Source organism: Saimiri boliviensis, chromosome 11 (assembly GCF_048565385.1).
Source record: "Saimiri boliviensis isolate mSaiBol1 chromosome 11, mSaiBol1.pri, whole genome shotgun sequence".
Classification (NCBI taxonomy): Eukaryota; Metazoa; Chordata; class Mammalia; order Primates; family Cebidae; genus Saimiri; species Saimiri boliviensis.
The window spans coordinates 109,294,251-109,318,919 of NC_133459.1; the positions used below are offsets into that span (position 1 = coordinate 109,294,251).

The window sequence follows — 24,669 nt, forward strand, 5'->3', positions numbered from 1 at the left end:
CTGTAGATATAGTAGAAATAGCAAGAGGCTGGGCCGTTGACTCAAGCCTGTAATCCCAGCACTTTGGGAGGCCGAGGTGGGTGGATCACGACGTCAAGAGATTGAGACCATCCTGGTCAACAAGGTGAAACCCCGTCTCTACTAAAAGTACAAAAAGTTAGCTGGGCATGGTGGTGCGTGCCTGTAATCCCAGCAACTCAGGAGGCTGAGACAGGAGAATTGCCTGAACCCAGGAGGCGGAGGTTGCAGTGAGCCGAGATTGCGCCATTGCACTCCAGCCTGGGTAACAAGAGCGAAACTCCATCTCAAAAAACAAAAACAAAACAAACAAACAAACAAAAAAGAAATAGCAAGAGAGTTAGAATTAGAAGTGGAGCCTGAAGATATGAATGAATTACTTCAGTCTTAGGGTAAAACTTGAACATATGAAGAGTTGCTTCTTATGGATGGGCAAAGAAAGTGGTTTCATGAGATAAAATCTATTCTTGGTGAAGTTGCTGTGAGCATTGTTGAGATGACAATAAAGGATTTAGAATATTACATAAACTTAGTTGATTAGACTATTGGCAGGGTTTGAGAAGATTGGCTCCAATTTTGAAAGAAGTTCCACTGTGGGTAAAACGGTATCGTACAACATTGAAGGCTAGAGAGAAATCTTTCATGAAAGGATATACAGCAATTACAAAAAAAAATAAGAAATCTTTCATGAAAGGAAATACAGCAATTACAAAAAAAATCTTTCATGTCAGTCAGTACAGCAAATTTCATTGTCTTATTTTAAGACATTGCCACAGCCACCTCAGTCTTCAGCAACCACCACCCTGATGAGTTAGCAGCCATCAACATGGAGGCAAGACCATCCACCAGCAAAAAGATTACAACTCACTGAAGGCTTAGATGATTGTTAACATTTTTTTAGCAATAAAGTATTTTTTAATTAAGTTATGTACATTTTCTAGACATAGTGCTATTGCACACTTAACAGACTACAGCATAGTATAAACATCTTTTATATACACTAAGAAACCAAAAAATTAATGTGACTGGCTTTATTTTTATATTCATATTATTGTGATTATTTTGATGCAAATTTGCAGTATCTTCATGGTATACCTGTATATTTTCCCTTAAATTTTAAATACAAAAACCAAGTCTTTAAAATAGAGCAGAACAAAGCCTTCAAAATAGGTCAGTGATTCTAGTCGTGCCCTAATTTGGAACTTTGGAGCAGTAATTTTAAGAATTTAAAAGGGCTCGGAGACTAAAAAGCTTAAGAATTACTTTTCAAAAGTTAAGTCGCTGAGCTTATATTTCATAGGTGTCTTTTTCAGGTATTTACAGGACAAAGGGCAAAAAGGTTCCTTTTTTAAGTAGCTGCCAAGGCTGCTTTAGAAGTGTTACAGTAGCAACTCAACATTTTGAAGGGCATGTTTAGTTTTGCATTTTCTTGCAAGAAAGCTCAGATGAAAACGTATTGCAGGTGTGTGGAAGAATTTGAAGAAATGCAGTGCTCCTGATTCTTTAAGTGACATGAACTCAGGAAATACAGCTTTGCTGTCTTAAAAGTGTTATTTGCTTTAATCCAATCTAATATTTTCTCACTACAGGGCTACAACACACAGCGATCTTGTTCTAAGAGCTACAAAGCTGGGAATTCCTTATAGAGTTATTCACAATGCCTCCATAATGAATGCTGTAGGATGCTGTGGTTTACAGGTAATGCTGCAAAGGAAGTTTTTCAGTGGAATTAAGCAAAAGTATTTTATTTTTCCACAAACTGAAAATGCGTTTAATTGTATTTCATGAATCATAAAACATACTATTATTTGATACTAGACATACATACTAAGTTTTTTAACACAAATTTTTTTTTTTTTATGCTAGGTTCTTTCCCTTATTGGGATGGAGCATTTAGGTTTAGCTAGAAAATGATTTTAACCTTATATCCAACCTGTACTTACATAAAAAGGAAAATATAAACTAATCTAAATGACTTAGTATTGTCGAGGCCCATGATTTTCCATACAGTATTGTTTTGTGTGCTGTTAAAAGCATTATGATGCTGTATTTCTTAATAGAATCAGTATAAAAGCTGAAAGCCAGTGATACAGGCTTTTAAACTAGGTTGCTGTTATTGATGTATAAAGTTAGTTATTTTTGTGTCTGACAGCCTTGGTTCTGAGGTGTTAAAAGAGTGCCCCACAGTTGTTTCCAATATTTACTTCTTAGCTACTGACGTTCACTTTCCAAGCTTGTTGTTTGTGTTCTGATGTTCACACATGGATAATCCATGACAACTATGACTGCTGCTTGGCTAATGGTGGTTTTAAGACTTCATCAATTGTTAAGACACATTCCTATTTTCAGATATATCGTAATGGGAAAACAACATGCATCTTTGAAGCTATGAAATAAAGTATTCCCAGTGTGTCTTCCTGAAATGCATAATTTAAAAATAGATATTTTTAAGAAGATATGTTAGCACCGTGATGTATGAAGATGCTTTAGGGATTCTGCAGACCAAGAAGTAATGACATAACACCAAATAACAAAGATATAGATCCTCAAGGAGCCCAGTCATTATCTTTAATGCTGTTGATTTTTTTTCTTTGAGACAGAGTCTCGCCGTGTCACCCAGGCTGGAGTGCAGCGGCTTGATCTCAGCTCACTGTAACCTCCACCTCCCTAGGTCAAGCAATTCCCCTGCCTCAGCCTCCCAAGTAGCTAGGATTACAGGCATGTGCCACCACACTCGGCTAATTATTTTGCATTTTTAGTAGAGATCAAGTTTCACCATGTTGGTCAGGCCAGTCTTGAACTCCTGACCTCGTGATCCACCTGCTTCAGCTTCCCAAAGTGCTGAGATTACAGGTGTGAGCCACCGCGCCCAGCCTCTATTGATGTCTGAAGAGTAGTTCATTTAGAAAAAAAGGACTAAATGAGCACTAAGTGCCAGTAAAATGTATGAAAAGTACTAAACTAGATAAGCTCTCATATCTTATAGATTTGGAAGTCAAAAAGCTGGCCTGTTTTTAAACACTTGGCAAAGATTATCTTGACCAAGATACATTAGGCACTCAAATTTTCATTCGTTAAATTTTAGGATTTTTTACATTAAAATAATAAACACGTGTAGTTTAAAATCATGCTTTAAAATTCCTAACAGATATTTCTAGCACTCGTATTGTTTAACATTTTGCAGATTTTTCTAATGAAAGGAAAGTCTATTTATATGTCTAAGGTCAGGCATGTTGGTTGTGTTTAGATGTCCTGGTAATGAAAATTTGCTTAATAAATTGAGGATCAATCTTAATAAATCAGGAATTTTTCTCACTACACAGAAGATAGGAGAATAAAGTCCTTTTTTTGAATTCTTGAGTTTAACATTTCTGCAGAAGCAGTTATCAGCTTAGTCATACAGAATCAGAATTGCTTTTATGTTGCATTGTTCCCACTTTAGAAGAACCATTTTCCTTGATAATAAATGATTTGTACACTCACAGGAAATTAGGAAGATAATATTGAGTATAAAAAGAAAATTAAAAAGCAACCATAGTACCACAACCTAAAGGTATCCACAGTTGCCAATTTTGGCGTATTTTCTTTCATTCTTTTTATTCAACACTTAGTATGTGTATATTTACTTAATATCATAGGCCAAACAAAGATTAGAAGAAATTACAAATTCTGAAATACTTCTTTGTATAGAGTTTTATTATCTTTCTTAATCATTTGTGTGATAGACTATATTGGTTCTCTTGTAGAAAGTTGGTGACTGAAATGGTTTTAAAACATTTTAAAAGACGGATAAATGAGACAATTCCATAAAACCAGTTAGCAGTGATTTCTGGATAAAAGCTGCATTATCAGTTGTGACTGACTTCAGAGAAAAAGTTGTATAATTTTCTTATCATTGTGAAATGTTTCCTCTTTCTCTTGCTATTGCATGAGTGACTTCGAGTATTGCCATATGTTCATCTGCTTATATAATGCATTTCTAATTTGGAAAAATGTATATTACTTTCAGAAAGTAACAACTCATTTCCTTCCTTTTTTAAATGCCACAACATTCATTGTGATAGCATTGTCGACCTTGTAGTGATTCTTATTGTTAGTTTGCAGAAGCATTAATTCATTTCATTGTTGTCCCAGGACTAATGGAGAAATGAAAATCCCTAGCTGAATACAGAGAACACCTAGTTTTAGTGTTCTTTGTATTCAGCTAGGGATTTTCATTTCACCTAGTTTTAGTGTTCTTTGTATTAAGCAAGGTTTTCTCATCTAAAGTTCTACATCCTTCTATGATCTTAGAAGAAACTAATGTAAGCTCTTTCTATTCTTTTAGTCACTTAGGAACAGTTTTTGACTACCTGCTAAATCAGGCATATTTAATTTTTTTTCTTCCTTTCTGTTTCCACTTACTACTGTTTCTAATCATTATTTTAATAGACGCCTTACCGTCATTTTTTTCTACTTCATAATTTTCTTTTTAAATTGTAAATCTAATTGTGCCATTCTTCTATTAAAACAATTTTAGTAAATTAATCCCAATCCTATATAGAATGTTAAGTTACTTGTATGTTGTATTAATCCATTCTCATGCTTCTAATAAAGACATACCCAAGACTGGGAAATGTACAAAGGAAGGAGGTTTAATTGACTCAGAGTTCAGCTTGGCTGGGGATGCCTCAGAAAACTTACAATTATGACAGAAGCAAACACATCCTTCTTCCCATGACAGCAGCAAGGAGACAAGCAGAGTAAAGAGTGGGAAGCCCCTTATAAAACCATCAGCTCTCATGGTAACTCACTTATTATCATGAGAGCAGCATGGAGGTAATTGCCCCACGCCCCACCACTGCATCCCTCCCACAGCATGTAGGGAATTTGGGAACTACAAGATGAGATTTGAGTGGGGACGCAACCAAGCCATGCTCTATATGTTTATGATTTTATCATAGAGTATAAACTCTGATTTACTCATTTTCATATCTTCCATTGCATTCCATCACAGTGCCATGCATATAATCAATATGTAACAAGTACTTGCTAAGTTGGATTTCTTAATTATTTATTTTCTTCCCAACCCTTTGCCTTCCACCCTGGAGTTGGAGCTTATCTTTGAAGTTATATGCTCTGAATTGTCATTTTAAAATTTAATTTATAAGTGGCTCCCATTTATGTATGAGAATAAATCTTGTAGCTGCTCTGTCTACATAGTCATTCAACTTTGTGTACCTAGTGTGTGGCCATGTGCATACTCTCTCTTAGTGTCATCAAAAATCAATGTTAAGCAAATTTTATGTGGGGATAAAAACAACAACAAACAAAACCCAACCCAAGACCAGTATTCTGTATAGAAGAGAAAACTAGTCATTCTTGATTATGTGGTTTTGTGGTGCGTTTTTTGACAGTTTTGCTGGCTTGGTTTTCTTCACCTCATGGACTTAGCTGATTTAATTTAGTATATAAATATATGATACTTGCAGGGCTTAGTAGAGTTCCTAGTAAGTTTAATTTTTCTTGATTTAACAGATTTTTTTAACTTAATTACCACAGAAAATATTTTTATTTGTTATACAAAATAACAAAAGCATTAAAGTATAAAATGGGGTTTTTCAAAGCATCTGTGCTTCTAAAAGGAAAGAAATGTCAATGACTATGAGATGAGTTAGGAGACCATTAAGGTTATTCAAGCAAGTGGTATTGAGGGCTCAAACCATGGTTGTAGGGAAAGAAATGAGTAGTCAGCTACATAAATTACACAGCAGAATTTACAGGAATTGGCACTAGATAAGATGTCAGGAATTAGATATATGTTTAGAGGGAAGTCAAGTACAATTAGATATTTCTAGGTAATTGCTTAATGCCAGTCTAAATATTGCCCAAGACTTCCTACCTCTGTTACTTCGTTTATAGTATCTCTTTATTTCCCCATGTTCAACTTCTCTAACCTTAAATCTTATCTGTCTTTCAAGGTATAGATGCCTTCAGAGGCTCTCTGAGTGGGAGAAATGCTGAATTCTTATAATGCTTAGAGTCTATAGCATATTTAATAATTATTATTACTACTTAATGTCTTTCTTGTGCATCTTCTAACTAGATTGTGCCTTAAGCCTAATGAGTGGATGGTTTTGAGATGAGTTTTTTGTTATTTGTCTTAGATAAAACATAATCCAATATCAAGTTAGGTAAACTGCTTTCTCTATAGTTACTCCAGATTAAAATTTAAAAAGGTCTGTGTTTACCTACTGTTTTCATAGAAAACAGCTGTTTTTATAGTCTTTAAATCTAGATTTGCAGCTGTAATGTTTTGGAGGAAAAACGATCACAGCACCAAGGCTTGTATTAATATTATAGGATGGTTCAATACTTAGGTTTCTGCCATCTCAGTTCTCATCACTGTATGATTTTGCTCTAGTTTCTTTTCATAGTTCACTGGTAAGCTTTTCATAGTTTCACTTGGATTGTGAAACACAAAAAACTGATTCTTCTGTTCTTTGAGGTATTGACATCTAAATGGTAAAACTGTTTGCATAACGTTCCAGGATTCACTGAGGAAGTTTCTACCACAGCTACAGGAGTGGTTACAGTTTATAAATCAGAGTCCTGGAGAGCAGTGCTTGTGTGAGGTTTTCTTTAATCTCTCAAATTAGACAATCGAAGACACTGTTACACAGAATGCTTTAGCTAGTGTTTATATGTGACTTGCATCTCAACTCTTTCTTAAATGGTCTATCACTTTCTCTTTGATTGAAGAACTTACTTCTTTCCGTCACTGTATTTCCATGACTCTTAAAATATTTAAGACCCATTTAAAATATATGTTATTGCATATATAATTTTTTGAACAGTTTTACCTTGAAGTTTTTTTATGGAATAATACTAATATTTCATGATTTGATCAGAGATGTGAAAAATCCTCTTTTGGATATAAACAGTTGAACTTGTCAGAATGAAATCATAAATGTAGTTTCAAATATTTAGTAATATTTTTGAGCTTACCCCAATAAGAAAAGCAGTTAGGTTATAGCAGGACACAACATTTTAGAACGTCTCCATTATTAACACTTTATCATTATTATATTATCAAATTCCTAACACTTACTGAGACTTTACTATGTGCAAGGTACTACTTAGGCACTCTGCATACTTTGTGTCATTTAACCCTTTAAAAAATCACATTTTTATGTTTATAGTTATACACATTTTGTAGAAGGGTTTTTCCCAACGGTTGGGAACGTTGCTTGATTTGTCCATGATTAGTCATAGTAAGAACCAGTGCCATGATTGCAGAGCCTTTGCCTGCTATATGAGACATGAGTAAGACTGCACAATCTGTGAAAGCCAGAGATATGTTTTGCCTGTCATTTTAAACCTGTGACTAGCATAATGCCTGGTACATAGGTGATCTATAATAATGTTGGTTAAGTTTGCCTCTCGTCATCCAGTAGTAACAAAACCCCTCAGCAGGGCCAGAACCATTTCTGGTAACTTGGCACAGAGTGAATGTATTCCTGGCATTCCACATTGGAACTAGAAATACATTTTTCACAGAGAAACCTTGTCACATGTGGCAGGAAGTTTCATGATTGAATACTTGGAGTTACATGGGTCTTTGTACATGACCTGTAAATTCGATTGCTACTGAATAGAATAACTTCCATGAGAAAATATGTTTTTAGATAGCTTTCAAATGGACTTTGGGAGTAAAGCCTATTGTAGGTAAGAGGTAGGCTGTGGCCTATGAGGGACATGATGAGCCTTCCCTTTAGAACTCAAAGTTACTGTTAGGAGTATTGATTATAGTTTATAGGACCTCAATATGTAAAAACTGAGAAAGTTGAGCTGCTCTAGGGAATTAGGGATGAACACCTGAATGCCCACCTTCTTTGTTTCCTTCCTGCCTGTCTTCCCCTCATCTCTTGCTGCAGTGTCTGAAACTGATTTGACAAGCCTTAGGCTACTGGAAGCAGAGGATGACTAATCCTTGCTCCAGACCAGTTTCTGCATTTTTAAGTGAAGAACCCAAGGCTTGGAAAGTTAAGTGACTTCTGAAGTTACACAGCTATTTCAGGCACACAGTTAATTTGTGGCAGAGGGCTAGATGTAATTTTCAGAGTCTAGTGCTTTCTAGTTCTATTAGATTTGTTACAAGTACTATTTAAATAGAATAAATCTTTATACAAGTTTAATACTCTGTTTTACATTGTCTTTGAAAATAAATGTCCTTTGCTCAGTGCCAAGATAAGAACTAATATTAACTTATTATTTCACACTGTAAGTAACTTATTACATGTAATATGTTGCTTACAACCCTAGGAGTAGAAAGAACAGAATTTTACCACTATTCCTTTTTTAAAGTGTTAGAGTAATATCACATAGCCAACAAGTTGCAGAAGAATTCAAAAGTAGATTTTCTCGCATAAGATTTGAAACTGGACTCACTTAAGTGAACTGGTTCAGCCAGTCTGGATTAGAGAAACAAGCCTTTAATTGTAGTGTTGGTGAAGTGGGGTGGGCCACTTGCGGGTTAAAGAGGAGGTTTGGAAAAAGGCCCTCATCCCTGAACTCTATATTGAGGGAACAAATAAAATCTTGCTAAATTAAGGGATTGCAGATTTGGAACAACGACTAGAGTGAGTATATACTTTGTTTTATTGAGATAATATGATGAAAAGGAGCATTTTCTCATACTAGATTTAAGTGTTTTTTAAAATTAATTAGCTATATGACTAGTTAAGTCAGTTGTTCCTTCTAAGCCTTGATGGTCTCATCTGTAAAATGAGAACAGTATTAACCTGTGAACCCTGCTCTGATTGCTCAGAACTCTTTTTTTTTTAATCTGAGTTCTTTGAATTTCAGTATTTTCAGCAACTATATTGCTAAATTACGAAATTGTTATTATGTTCCTATATAGAATGTAGAAATACTAGAAACTTATTACTGAAACTTACTACTGGCATCAGAAAGACACCAGCTATCATGAACCAAACAAGTTGTGTTACTTTTTTTGGTGACAGATTTGATGCCCCACCCATTTCAAGCCTGGTTTTCTCTTTTTATTTTGGTTGTAAAATGACTAAATTCTCTCTTATCTATGAAATAGTAGTTAGTGAATTGTTCCATCATTAATTAATGTTTTTTTTTCCTAGTTATATAAGTTTGGAGAGACAGTTTCTATTGTTTTTTGGACAGACACTTGGAGACCAGAAAGCTTCTTTGACAAAGTGAAGAAGAACAGACAAAATGGCATGCATACATTATGTTTACTAGGTAAGGGTTTTGGAATTTCCTTGAAGTCACAATATGGAACTATCATATTGTTCTCATATTGATTTTGTGTTAGGGTTCTATGGATAATTAGCCAGAGGTAAGAAAAGACACAGTCTAGCCATTTTATGCAGACCACACTCTTCCCATATTCTTAGAGAGACCTGCATCTTCTGCTTCAAATACTGCATGGCTATTTCTGCATGCACACTCTAGTTATGCTGCTCTCTCTTATGCCCTAGTAGATCCTCTCCAGTATTCCATATGTTACCCATTTGTCCATCAAGGATTTACTGCAATTTAATAGACTTTCATTGAGCAAATCTTACCAAGGACCATCCTGCATCTTCCTAGGGAGGTTCTTTGAATACTGCAGTATTGATGCTATCAGATTCACAGTGATAGGTCTAAAAGAGACTCTGGAGATCATCTTATTGAAGCTTGTTTTACAGATGAAGTTGAGGCTCAGAATATTGAATTATTTCCCCAATGTCACCTAGTCAATCGGTGGCAGAACTGGTAAAATCAGATAGCCTTTTGTTAATAGTTCATTTCACTGTACCATCTTAGCCAAATCCTATTTTCTGTTTAGTGTGGAAAGAGCTGGGATCACTGCCTTTGTTTATCAAGATAATAGTACTGAGTTTCAGAAAGGCATGGTATTTTCTTTCTGGCAGAGGCACTGACATTTTACTGATTCAATTTTGCTAATCAGCCTCTATTCTAGTAGCATATGTTGTAGAAGGAAATACTCGTACAAAGCCTTAGTCTGTGACTGAAAGAAACACAGCTAACTGACATTTTTGATAACTTTGAAATGATACTTCTACTTGGAATCAGAAGACAGAAGTCCCAGTGCTGCTACTTACTAGCTAGAGAATACTGTAAACTTTCCTTAGCCTTTATATTTATCAAATAGGAGTAATTCCTCCTACCTCATGGAGTTGTATAGAGCAGTACTTCTCAAACTATTTGTGGTAAAGAACTATGTTTGAGTTTTTTAAAATATATGTTTGATTTTTAATTTTTCAGTCCTTTATGTCAGTATCAAGTTACTATAAATGTTTGTACATATTCTTACTCCTGTAGTTACTTCATCATTTACTGGTAACACAAAGCTCACATACTGGCACTGGTCCTGAGATCATACTTTGAATTGTACTATCTTAGTGAAACTGTGTGTGAAGTTACTTACCAAAATGTCTATCACATACAAGATCAGGGAAGGGATTACAGACATGTACCACGATGCTTGGTTAGTTTTTGTGTTTTTAGTAGAGACGGGTTTTGCCATGTTAGCCAGACTGTCTTGAACCCCTGGCCTCAAGTGATCTGCCCACCTCTACCTCCTAAAGTACTGGAATGACAGACATGAGCCACCATGCCTGGCCCCCTTTTTATTCCTGACACCTTAGATCTAGATTAGGCCGTAAATGCTTCTCTAATACATTTTATTTTGTCTAATGCCAATATTTGCAATCAGCTAGTATGATGTTTTCTTATTTTAGTTTATTGCCAGTGTGATTTAGTTCTTCATTCATCATTAATTAGCTTTATAATTTCATCCATGGATTTTCCATGTGAAAAGAGACTGGTCTTACTTTTTTATAGTCGTTACTAACAAGGACACTATAAGACTTGTGAGTTGGTGTGGACTATGCCATCAGATATATCCATCTTGTTATTCCAAAGTTAGATCCAGTTAAGGTCAGCTGTGGGTAGAAGGTCAAAGTAGAATGATAGGAGAAGGATAACTTTTAAAAGGACTTTTGCTGAAGAAGTAGATGTATCTGAGGGATGAAAAATGGTGATTCATTGAAGCTCAGATACTAAAATGAATGTTTTATAACAGTACTGAAAGTTTCTAAAACAGAACAGGGAAGGAAGAATCTGAGAGGCAGGCTACCTGATAACGTCCCCATATATCCTTTAAAAATGACGGGAAGGGGAGCAAACAGCACTACCTTTCCAGAAGCTTTGGAAAGGCAGATAGAAGATCAGTGTAGAGGTATTTATTGAGTGCTTACTCTATGCCTCATGTAGAGTTAGGTTCTTTTGGAATACTAAGGAAATATAGACTGGGTCCTGCTCTCAGAGCTTTGAAATGTAGTTTGGAACTAATGTGTCATGCACGTGAAAGTTTAAAGAACAATTAAGTTCTATTGTATGGAGAGGCAGGAAGGACAAACCAAAATTTTGGCTCTTGAGTTCTCTTTCTAAGAGCTGCCCCTTTTCTTAGCTTTCCGGGGAAAAGACAAACAAGGTTAAACAATATATCTTCCTTGCTCCATTAACAAAAGCAGGAACAGGGTGTCAAGTATAGTACGTCATGATTTCAAATCCTCAAACCATAGTTCTCATCATTTTATCATCTGGCATTCTCATTATTTAAATTAGTATCTATTTATTGAATGCTTGCTGTGGGTTAAGTTCTGTAGGGATTAGTGAGGATAAACCATGGTAGGAAAACACAGAATTTAAAATTTACTTAGAAAGATAAGGCCAATATATATGATATAATTAGAGGTTAATAAAAGCATTAATTGTATAGATCTTTCCAAGAACAAAAAGCATTTGAGGGAAGTCAACAAAGACTTTATGAAGGAATTAGGACTTGTGTTGCCCAGAGGGTGGATAGTTTAAGATGAGCTGGTGACTGAGTGGTAGGAGAGCAACGTGAGTAAATTTATTTAGTAGGCATTTATGGAGTGTCTCCTGGGTACTTCACATTATGCTAGGTCCTGGTACTAAGATGAATCAGAAAAGCTTACATACTAGCAAGTAGAAATGCAGAGGAAACATTATGGACTATGTGAAGACAAGGGACAATTAACATGGGGTCTGGGTTGAGACTAAGTCACTAATGCAGTCCTTGATTAAAAAGGATTTGCCTGCAAAAATTCTCCTCAACCCTCTTTATTTTAAAAATCAGATTCTATAGAGCATATTTGAAAAGTAAAGAAAACTGAAAATGTGAAAACTCTCCCTATTCACAAACTACATTTCAGAAGCTCAGTGCAAATGAATTAATAAATGGTTAAATTTGTACAAAATCTTACAAACATCAGTGAAAAGAAATCTAAAAGTTGACTTACACCATTGATTATATTGGAGGCCATATTGTTAATAACAGAAATTTTTTCTCCATAATGTGCCACACAAGTAGAAATATTAAATAAATAATTTAAGATTAATCTCTGCTATAATTTCCAAGCAAACTCTTTGATATCTTTTATAAGAAACACTTCTATAATCACTTAGGAAATCTGCAGAAGTCTATTAAAGACTCCTCAGTTGCACTATGTTTATTTTTGCAAAAACAAACTTTGGCTGAACCATTTGTTTTCAGCATGTAAAGCAGGAAGCAGCTGTTGCTGTTGTATACTGAGTTCCTTTGAGGATGTAGAGTGATTCTGCTTTTTTTTACCTTTTACCAAATAGTTCAGTTGAGCATTAGTCATTAAAAAGTATACCAAATCAAATATTTGTGATGCTCGACTGTTAAGCTTCTTGAGAACATAGGTTATATCTGGTCAGGTCCCTGCAGTATCCCAGTCTCTGGCACAGTGCCTGACACACAGTCGGTGCCCAAAGCCTGTTAAAAGCATGAATACTTGGAATTATTTATTCATAACTATGGCATTTGTTAACATTCATAAGAAAGCAAAAGACTTTTTAAAATGTGGTAAAGATTTTTTTTCGACTTAGGTTACATCTATCGAAGGCCTTTGAGTTGGATGTGTGCAGTTACTAGCTGGTAGAAATGAAAACAAAGATTTTGATTAGCTGTTAGTAGTGTATATGCCAACGTTTATCTAATTATTTCCTTTGTCTTCTTTTCCAAAAGGAAATTAGATCTTAGCAGGATGGTCTCAGGGCCAAGCTCATGTTTTCTAACTAGTGGCACAACCACAAGCTTCCATTCTCTATGTTACTGTAAGAAAGTGGCCAATTAAAGTGCAAGGGAGGAATGTTTCCCCAAAGTTTAGGTGACTCTTAACTGAAGTTTACAGGTAGGGTTTGGGATAAAGTTTTTAATTAAATTAAAAGAACTATTTTTACTTCCTGCAGACATCAAAGTAAAGGAGCAGTCTTTGGAAAATCTAATGAAGTAAGTTGTTATTCTGAGAATGCATACATTTGTTTTATTTCCTTGAACAATTCAATAAATTCTACTTAAATGACCTGAGTTCTAAAGATGGTTGAAAATGAGCTTTCATTAACAGTGTGAACATTAAACATTTTTATTTTTATGAAATCATAAGCAGTATAATAGAGTAGACATAGCAATAAATTTTGTAGGTTAAACACTGAGAACAGTGGTGGGCATCTAACAAACACTCAGTATTTGTGGAATGAATTAATGCATTGGGATTCTGAAAACATGGATTTGAGGCTGGGCGGGGTGGTTCATGCCTGTAGTTCCACACTTTAGGAGGCTAAGGCAGTTGGCTTGCTTGAGGCCAGGAGTTTGAGACCAGCCTGGCCAACATGGCAAAACCCCATCTCTACTAAAAATGCAAAAATTAGCTGCACCTGGTGGCACTTTTCTTTAGTCTCAGCTATTTGGGAGATTGAGGCACGAGAAGTGCTTCAATCCAGGAGGCATAGGTTACAGTGAGCCGAGATCACACCACTGCACTCCAGCCTGGGTGACAGTGAAACCCTGTCTCAAAAAAAAAGACGTGGGTTTGAGTCCCGAGTTTGCCTCTAGTTGAGTTCTTCCATCTGGTAGACAGAGGTTGCAATGAGCCGAAATCACATCACTACACTCCAGCCTGGGTGAACAGAGTGAGACCCTGTCTCAAAAAAAAGACATGGTTTTGAGTCCTGAGTCTGCCTCTAGTTGAGTGCTCTTGGGAAAGTTAATTCCATCTCTGAGCCTTATTTTCTTCATATGTATAATGACAGAACTAACTTTTTGCTTAGAGAGGCAGAGTGTCAAATACAGTACCCACTACCCACATGTGACTAATGACATTTAAAATGGGGTTAATGTGACTGAGGAACTGAATTTTTTATTTAATTTTAATTAATTAAAAACTGATACCCAATTTTGTTATTAGAAAACTTTTAAATACATTTGGAACAAATTTAGCATATAAATCTACTTTTATAACCATAAATTTTATGAAATTTAAATACAGATCAACTATTTCCAATGAAAATTTACCATCGAAATTAAGATGTGCTGTAAGTACATACCAGATTTCAAAAAGACTTAATATAAAACAGTAAAAAATTAAAAATTTTTATATGAGTAGGTGTTAAGTTACAACATTTTGGATTAAATAAAATATTAAAATTTTTGCCTTTTTAAAAACTTTTTTGTTAATATGGCTGCTAGAAAACTTGATTATATATGTGGATTTATTTATATTTCTGTTAGATAGCATTGACAGAGAATTGTTTTGAGAGTCAAGAAAATAATCTGTATGAACTGCATTGTAAGCTACAGTAGCTATATTTTTATTAGTACGGAAGTTTGGCAAGCCTGGTAGACTTTTGAGACATACAGAAGTAAACATATGTCATCACCTGAGGTTTTTAAGCATCCAAGATGCTTAGTTTACTTCTTTTAGAGGAAAAAAGTGAAAAGAAGAATATGTGGTTTAAAAATGGTCATAAAAAAACACTAAATAACCTGATTAAGCTAGAGTATAGACCAAGTTGCCCCTTACTTGAATTGTTTTTGCTGAAGGTATCACTTTGAATAAAGGTAACTTTAATTTAGACATCTATCTATGTATTCCTACCATCATTCCAGTGAGATCAGGGAAAGTTTAAGTAGAACAGTGAAACAGCTTAAGAAATGAACAATCATCATGCTTTTGTATATGCTTAAAGTGAGTACATGTAAAAAACATCAAACAGAATGTAGGTTGTGGTACTTGAGTATACCTGGGAGAGTAATTGCATTAATAATGTATTACGTAGGTTTATGGCTAAGAACAGTGGCATCTACTTTTCTACCTATAGGGGAAGGAAGATCTATGAACCTCCGCGGTATATGAGCGTAAACCAAGCAGCTCAGCAGCTTATGGAAATTGTTCAAAATCAGAGAATACGAGGAGAAGAACCAGGTACCCAAGACCGTAGAATGGGGTCTCATATTATTCCTGTTTCTGCATTTAGAAGTGTATATGAAACACATCTAAATGCATACCTCACACCACTGTGGAAGCAAGAGTCAGTGTTTTCGCATTGTACTATTTCTTGTCATTTTTGTCCAACTTTAACTTAAATCTCATAGACTTCAAGTTGTAGTGAAAGAAAAAAAATGGCATTCTTTTATAATAAAATTAACAACATTCCAGAAAGTGAGGATTTTTCACAAATTAAACGTGTCAGACTTGATATAAATATGTTAGTGTATAAATATTTTTGTAAAATATATCTTTCATGTTATCCTTAATCAATGGTGAGATCTGTTTTGCAAAAATATACCTATTCTACTTTTATTTTCCCCTTTTTTATTCTAAACACTGAGACTAGGACTAGTTTTCTTCAGGGTAAATGTAAGAGAAAATTTGTTCTTAAATTCCTAATATGTGGACACAGTATGTATTATATAATAAAAATGTTTATTGTCAATAAATCTTTATGGGAGGGTTTTTTTTTGTTTGTTTGTTTTTGTTGTTGTTGTTGTTTTTTGAAACGGTCTCACTTTGTTGCCCAGGCTGGAGTACAGTGGTGCAATCTTAGCTCACTGCAGCCTCTACCTCCTGGGCTCAAGTGATCCTCCTACCTTAGCTGGACTACAGGTGCATGCTACCATGTCTGGCTAATTGCTTTGTGTGCTTTTGGCAGAGACAGGGTTTTACCATGTTGCCTAGGCTGGTCTTGAACTCCTCAGCTCAAGCAGTCCTCCCACCTTGGCCTCCTAAAATGCTGTTATTACAGGTGTGAACCACCATGCCCAGCCTACTGTGAGATTTTTTTTTTCTTTTTTTTTTTTTTTTTTGGTAATGGGGTCTTGCTTTGTTGCGTAGGTTAGAATGCAGTGGTGCAATCACAGCCCACTGCAGTCTCTGCCTCCCAGGCTCAAGCGATCCTTCCACCTCAGCCACCTGCGTGGCTGGGACAACAGGTGCATGCCATCATACTCAGTTAATTTTTTTGCATTTTGGTGGAGATGGGTTTCACCATGTTGCCTAGCTGGTCTCGAACTCCTGAGCTCAAGTGATCCGCCCACCTTAGCCTCCCAAAATGCTGGAATTACAGATGTGAGTCAATATGCCCAGCCAAGAGATTCCTGAGTGATTCTTGCTATTTTATTCTCATTAGTAGGCCATGTTACAGTCGTGAAATAGTCTGCAAGGAGGTTCTGTATCCATAACTTTGTAAAGAGGTTGCTTGCATTGCTGTTTGTCCTTGGATAAATCATTGGCCCCCTTTTGATCATTGTTCAATCAAGATCACTTTCCCCACTAAATAATACAATCATTAAAGGGTAAGCCCTTTAGCTGTAGCACCAGAGTGAATAATAGTAGAGTTCATTAAGGCTGGCTGTTTTGAACTTAAAAATGTAAATATTCCAAATGTTCATTATTTGTTAAGGAATCTGTAGTCTACTAGTCTCATATCTACTATCTTAGCCCTTATTACCATGATTTAAATGAGTATTACATTTTAGTAAATGAGAAAACTGAAGCTTGTCACATAGCCAATTGGATGGACAGGCAGAAACTCAAATCTGTGCATTTATTTCATAATCTCATAGTTTCTTCAGTAGATCTAGGTCAGTATGAACATATCTCAAACAAGTTATTAACAACATTGTTTACTCAGAACCTATTTAAAGACAAATTCTGTACAAATCTAGAGTATAAGTATAGCTTATCAAGTTCTGAAAACTCAATTTAAGTCTCTGGAATTCTGAAAGGGTAAAGTTTAGAAGTACTCTTTTATATATTAGGTAGTACAAATGATTTAGAAAAGCCTTGGATTAATTAATGGATAAGTCATTAATTATCTTGAATGGCTAAAGAGATTTAAGATATTTGGGGCTTCTTGAAATGTACTTGTAGTACTAATGTTAGTTTGACTGTTGGACAGGATGATGCATTTGCTGAATTGAATGGCAGTATCTTTTTTTTTTTTCTTTTTTTAATAGCAATTACCGAGGAAACACTTTGTGTTGGCTTAGCCAGGGTTGGAGCTGAAGACCAGAAAATTGCAGCAGGCACTTTACAGCAAATGTGTACTGTGGACTTGGGAGAACCACTGCATTCCTTGATCATCACAGGAGGCAGCATACATCCACTGGAGATGGAGATGTTAAGTCTGTTTTCCATACCAAAAAATAGCTTAGAATCTCAAAGCATTGATGGACTCGGAACATAGACATTTTCTATTGTCTGATGTAAATTTCAGCCATGTATGGATTGATATGGTTTGAATTTTAATCCCCATAATCTCCAGGTGTTGTGGGAGGTAATTGAATCATGTGGGCAGTTTCCCCCATGCTGTTCTCATTATAGTGAGTTCTCATGAGATCTCATGGTTTTATAAGCATCTGGCATTTCCCCTACAGACTCTCATTCTCACTCTTTCCTCCCTGTGAAGAGGTGCCTGTTGCCATGATTGTAAGTTTCCTGAGGCCTTCCCAGCCATGTGAAACTGTGAGTCAATCAAACCTCTTTTATAATTACCCAGTCTTAGGTGTTTCTTCTTAGCAGCATGAGAATGGACTGATACATGATGCATGCATGCTTGTGTAACAGATCTTTGGCTTGTCTAATAAGTATAAAACAAATGACCAAAAAGAAGCTGACTCAACAATGCTTTGTTTCCTGTGGCAGTGAGTTTTTTCCCTATGATATCATCAGTTGTTGCTACTATTCTGGCAACTTTTCTGGATGTACACATGTATAGCAGACCAGGCTGGAAAGCTTGTGGATAGACATCCATTGACAGAATCATTTAAGAACAGTTTTTATTTAAGAAACCAATTTATACAAGGTGGTTGTTAACAGAATATAACTTAGAGGTAACTGGAATTTGAATCACTTGAATCTCAGTTTTAAACGGTAAAAAAATATTATGAGTGCCAACAAAAGCAAATAAAAGATTAGTAAATGTTCACAAAATATGTTTATAATTTTCTTCTTTTTAAAAAAGCTAGCTGTCCTAATTGCATGATGAGTTGTCCTGACAGCAGCGGATATTAGTGTATATAAACAAAGGTAGAAAGGTTACATAGCCATCCAGCAGTCCTACTTAAAGCTCAGCTGAGCACATGCCACAGAATGACACCCTTCTGAATTCACTGTCTTGGTTAGCTGACATCCTAATTATGTGTTCATATTCTGCAGTATTTTCGAGGTTATATCATTGTTTAATTATAAATGTTCAGCCAGCCTTGTACAGTTGATGTTTGGTTTTAAATAGCATCTTTCACATCCAGCCAGACAAATGGAAAACCTGCTGATTACAAAATAAAATTTTTAAAAATGTAAGTTTGAAGGCAACAGTGAATTAGTCAAGATATGCCGTACCACTTAATTAAGTTAATATGCCGTTATTTATGTGCAAGTAGTCACACTTTTCTTACCAGTTTTAAATAACACTCCATGTATTATATTTCATGACCAAAAAGTTTTATACTTTTTGTCTGTTCTGAATAGAAATAGCTTTCTTGTGTGCTGGTTCAGTTGGTCCAACTCTTAAGTATTTCCATGGCCTAATCAATTTTTCTGAGCTCTTTACTTAGTAAGTTCATTACTAAGTTCAACTTAGGAAGTTGAACAAAGATTTCTGTACTCTGTGGGATCATCAGTTAGCTAATGATTATTTGACTTATTTTACGTCATTTGAGATAAGATATATAAACAATGCTTTTTTTTTTTTTTTTTTTTTTTTTTTTGAGACAGAGTCTCTGGTCGCCCAGGCTGGAGTGCAGTGGTATGATCTTGGCTCACTGCAACCTCTGCCTCCCAGATTCAAGTGATTCTCCTGCGTCAGCCTCCGAGTAGCTGGGATTACAGTCAGGTACCACCACACTTGGCTAATTTTTTTTTTTTTTTTTTTTTTTTGTATTTTCAGTAGAGATGGGGTTTTTGCCATGTTGGCCAGGCTGGTCTTGAACTCCTGACCTCAAGTGATCTGGCTGCTTTGGCTTCCCAAAATGCTAGGATTACAGGCATGAGACACCACACCCAGCTTCATTTTCAATCTGTTAGACACAGAAGGGGAGAGAGCCAAGTATATTTAAATACTAGTTGTATATTATTTTCTTCTCATATGTTAAACTAAACATTTAAGAACTATAAAATGAGGGAATTCTGGTTTTGGTAGTGGTGTAATAGCTTATAATGTACAAACCCTCCTGATTATAAACTGTGGATAAAATATAATAAACAATGGTCTACAAACTCTAGGGAGTCATTGAAGACAGCTGTGAACTACATACAGTTTTTCCCCTTAGGTCATTCCCAGACTGTGTGGTAAGGAGTGGCTAGAACTCAAGAGAAAGTTGCAGTCTCACTGGCTTGAGGTGGTAGGATGGAATTGAGGGCTGCTAGAAGCACTGAAAATTAAAGTGGCAGATACTACAAATGAAGGTGTCAGAAATGGAGGAGGCTTCCTATCTGCATATGATCTCTCCTTAAATCCTTGGCTAACTTGCGAACCATGCATGCCCTGGGAAGACTCCAAGGACCTAGGTGGAAAGCCACAGTTGGAAGGCTGAAGAAGCTGAACAGAGATGGCTGCTCTCTATTGCAACAGAAGACAGAGTTTCAAGTTTGAATTCTGACGAGTTAGAATAGCTTGATAGAACCTTGAGCTTCCCAAACCCCAAAATGGCCGTGTGTTAGTAAAGACTACGTAAGAGTAAAGATTTATGCTAAAACTAAGGACAAAACCTTTAACATAATATAAAATCAAAGCGATTAGCTGATAATTTAAATGAGATCAAAGCTTAGCACTCTTCAGGGTATAATAAAATGAATCTCGATAACATACTAACAATGACTGGAATACAGGATGTCCAAAGAAGTAAGAAAATATGGCGTATAGCTTATGTTTTTTTTTTTAAAGCAGACTATAGAAAAAAAAAATCCTAACATAAACTAGATGATAGTGGAATTAGCAGACAAGGATTTTTAAAGCAGTTTTTAGAACTATGTTCATGGATGAAAAAGTAAGGTGGTCGTAATGAATGAATATAGATGCGTACTTTCACCCAGAAAGTGGAAACGTAAAAAAACTGGTTGGGCTTAACCACAGAATACAGATGACACATGAAAGAAATTGTCTAATCTGAGGAAGAGAGAAGAAAAGATTAGAGAGAAGGCAAAAAGCACAGAGGCTCAATGCCTTTTGGAGCATATGTGATTTAATTTCCAGAATAGAAGCAAAATAGAGCAGAAAGAAATGGAAGTAACTTGCAGGCCAGAATTACCCCAAATTTGGTAAAGCTATCAACTCCAGATTGAATAAACTCAGTGAACCCCAAGTGGAATAAATAAAGTCACACCTAACATAACATGTAAAACTGATGAAAACCAAGGATAAAAGAAAATCTTAAAACCTACCAAGGGTGGTAGTAGGGAAGCTACCAAATTTTTTTATTTGAAATTAAACTTAACTAGGTTCCTCTGTTTGCTAAATCTGGCAATCCTATTCTGTATGTAACTTAACCTCAATTTAAATGAATTGTAAAATGAACACTCCATTATTCAGCAGGGAAAGGATGAACAACAGTATTTTCAGTCTACTGTCTGAAATCCCAATGTTAGTTAAAATAGAAATGCCTGAAGGCTGCATACATTTGTTTGATTTTTTATGTAATAGTGTTTAACTCTTTAATACCATTCATTTTAATGTTCTTTAAAATTATTATGTAGTAAAACCTCATTCCATAATCTAGATATAGAACAGTTTCATCACCCAAAAGAACTTCTACTATCCCTTTATATTCATTCCTCTAGTTCATTCCTCTTTATTGCTTAGTAGTGTTCTCTCATATGGATAATTTGTTTATCTGTTCGCTATTTGAGAGATAGTTTCCACTTTTCAGTGATTATGTATAAAGTTGTTAAAACATTCACATACAGGTTTTTGCCTGAAATTTTATCCAGAGGCTTGCTGGATCACATGGTTAAGTGTGCACCTAATTTTATAAGAAACTGCCCAAATGATTTCCAAAGTGCCTGTACATTTTGCATTCTCACCAGCATTGTACAGGTTCCCATTGCTCTGTATATTGCCAGCACTTTACGTTGGCAGTATTTTTGAACTATTCTGATAGGGGTACAGTGGTGTCTTGGTTGTGGTTTTAATTTGTATTTCCCAATCCCTAATGATGTGGATCATCTTTTCACGTGCTTATTCACCATTCTGTATCCTATTTGTTGAAGCATTTGTTCATGTCTTTTGCCTACTTTTAAATTGGATTGTTTCCATATGGTTAAATTTTGAGCATTTGATAGATATTCTGGATAAAAATTTTTGTAAGATATATGACTTGCAAATATTTTCTCTACATCTGTAGTTTGTCCTTAACCATTTTTGATAGAGCAAAAGTTTTAAACTTTAAGTTCAGTTTATGTTTTTTCTTATATGGATTATGCTTCTGTTGCCATGTTTAAGATCCCATCACCATACTCAATACATAGACTTGGTATTTGTATGAAATGTGAGTTTTAGGTCCACCGTCTTTTTTTCTTTTTTTTCCATGTAGATGTTTAGTTACAACATCTTGATAAGAAGACAGTTCTTCCATTGAATTGTTTCTGCACCATTGTAAAAATCATTAAGCCATATTTATGTAGATCTCTTACTGAACTCTTCTGTTCTATTAATCTGTGTGTCTCTCCCTTCTATGATACTATGCTGTCTTAATTACTTTAGATTTATGGTAAATCTTAAAAACAGGTAGTGTGATTCCTTTAACCTTTTTCAAAATTATTTTAGCTATTCTAGTTCCTTTGCCTTTCCATGTAAAAGTTAGAATAAACTTGTTGAAATATACAAAGGAGCTCGTGAGATTTTGACTGAAATTCTTTGAAATGGTGTGGCTATTTTGGGGTTTATTCTGTTTTGGGTTTGCCCAACTTCTTGACTCCAGGTTTATGTCACCAAACTTGGGAAGTTTACAGCCATTATTTCTTCAGATCTTCTTTCAGCACTATATACTTTATCCTCTCTTTGAGAAATTCTGATAAATATAAATGTGAGACATTTCTTATTACCCATCAGGTTCCTGAGCTCTGTTCATTGCTGTTGTTATTTCAGTATGTTTTCTCTGCTGCCCAGGGCTGATAATTTTTATCCATCTATGAATTCATTGACTCTTTTCTCTGTCTTCTCCATGCTGCTATTGAGTCCATTCTGTATGTTTTTAAAATTTTGGTTACTGTTGTAAAATTTCCATTTGGTTCTTTTTATATCTTCTGCTTTTTATTTGTTGCAAGATTATTTGTGATTTCTTTGCCACGTATTTTTCTGTAGGTGTGTGAGCATTTTATATAGCATTTTCGTATTGCTTGTTTGAGCATTTTAAATGCCTGCTTTAAGGTCTTTGTTAGATAATTCCAAGATTGGTTATCTCAGTTTTAGCATCTATTGATTGTTTTTCTTTTGTAAGTGAAAAATTTTTATAGCACTTTGTCAAGTGATTTTTCATTATAGCTTGGATATTTTGAATATTATGAGTTGCTGGGTCTTGTTCAGATTTAATGGAGAGTATCAATCTTTTTGTTTTAGCTGGCAACCAACCTGTTAGGTTTAGGATGCAATTCTAGCTTGCTCTTCATGGGCTACAGTTCCAGTATAAGTTACTTTCAAAGACTGCAGTTCTCTTTGGATCCATCTCAAGTTTGTGGCATGCAGTTTGGGACTTTAGTCTGTTGGATAGTTTAGTTCTCAAGATTCTCAAGGCTAAGTAGAATCAGATCCAAGCATCAGTAATTTGAGGATGATGTTTGGGGTTCATAAACAACTTTATGAGGTTGCTTTCCTGGGTTCCTCCCATTCCATCATCTCTCCACTACTTCCTGATTCTCTGGGCTCCCTTTCTTGGTTGGTCCTCTGGCCAGAAATTTGAGGATCTCGTTACTCTACTCTTACTATTTCATACCTTCATTACTGGGCCTGCATTCTTATCCAAGTGGAGGGAGCACAGAGAGAAAAGAAGTAGCAGGGTTGCTGAACTCTTGAAACCATAGCTCTACCAAACAGAAATCTTCTCCTCTCTCAAGTTTTAGTTCCTGTGGGCTTCCATAGCTGCTGGCCACCACCACAGGGTTGTCTAGGGGAAGCTTTTGGAAGCCAGTGGCAAGTCTTCCCTCCAACTAATGTAACTACAAATGTAGTAGCCCTGCCTTCTTTTGAAGTCTGTAGAAACCAACACAAACTGTGTACAAATTATTGCTCATGAGGAAAGTAGTATGATACACATACAAAACAGATAAACCCTGTAAAGTTGAACATTATGATCCAACTTATTGTCTAGGGTGGGAAGACAGTGATAGCTAATCAGATGGACCTTATTTTATGTGTAATTTTATAAGTAACTATGATATACTCAAAAGTCCAAGCCAAATGGCCAAGCCAAGCCTTAATTGCTATGAAAGTGTTCCTGCATATATGTGAATCTGAGTATCTTTACTTAAACAATACCACATTTAAAAAATACTATTTGGTGGATACATTCACGATATATGTTTTATAATGTCTTTTGTATTGTTTTATTCTTTGCTTTAGCAGTTGCTCTTTCACAAAAAGTACTGTTCACTTTAACAATTCATATAGAATCACTTTAAACTACATTAAAAAGCAAAAGGCATCCTTTTTTTTTTTCAATAAATTGATTGCCTTGCCTACACTGTGCCAGACTATGCATTTCTTACTGTTAACATTAGCAAATAAAGGTATTGTGCATTTAAGTGTTGGTAGTATATGCTAAGCCTGAATCTCATGGTAGATTTTTTTTGTCTGAAAGTAGAACTGAGTGACCTGACAATGTTTTAATTAACTAGAATCCCATTAAAATGTGGTTTCCTCTTTTTTTTTTTGGAAAAAAATAAAAATAAATAGTAAATTGCCATCATTCTGTTTACATCTTTTGAACCTGTTTACTCCTGTCTTTGCTGCTTTTTGCTGTAGACGAATTGAAAGTTTGGTGCCATATCAAGGGAGGGAAAGAAAAGCATATGAGTTTCCAAAGTTGTTCAGGAGAGTTTATACTTGATAAGCATTAGAGAACCACTCAAGATTCCTGAGCCAGAGGACTGAAAGTGGAAACTGGGAAAGCAAGACCAGTGTAACACAGGGTGGCTTCCCTTCCCACAACTGTTTGTACCAAACAACTTCCTAAGCCAGTGTGTACACAGGAGAGGCTGCTCTGAAGGAGTGTTAATAGGCCACTGCAGAATTAGGCCAGAGGCT

General features: G+C 35.5%; 1 protein-coding gene across 2 annotated transcripts in view; it reads left to right on the top strand.

Moving 5' to 3' along the window:
* Positions 1-24,331, top strand: part of DPH5 (diphthamide biosynthesis 5) — a 34,622-nt gene extending 10,291 nt beyond the window's left edge. For both annotated transcript variants that reach the window (XM_074381343.1, XM_003933249.4), the window contains exons 4-8: positions 1,608-1,716; positions 9,156-9,276; positions 13,345-13,384; positions 15,253-15,356; positions 17,390-24,331. In XM_074381343.1, the coding sequence (XP_074237444.1) occupies positions 1,608-1,716; positions 9,156-9,276; positions 13,345-13,384; positions 15,253-15,356; positions 17,390-17,619 (604 nt within the window). In that variant the 3' untranslated portion in view covers positions 17,620-24,331. The remainder of the gene's footprint in view (positions 1-1,607; positions 1,717-9,155; positions 9,277-13,344; positions 13,385-15,252; positions 15,357-17,389) is intronic.
* The last annotated feature ends 338 nt before the right edge of the window (positions 24,332-24,669 follow it).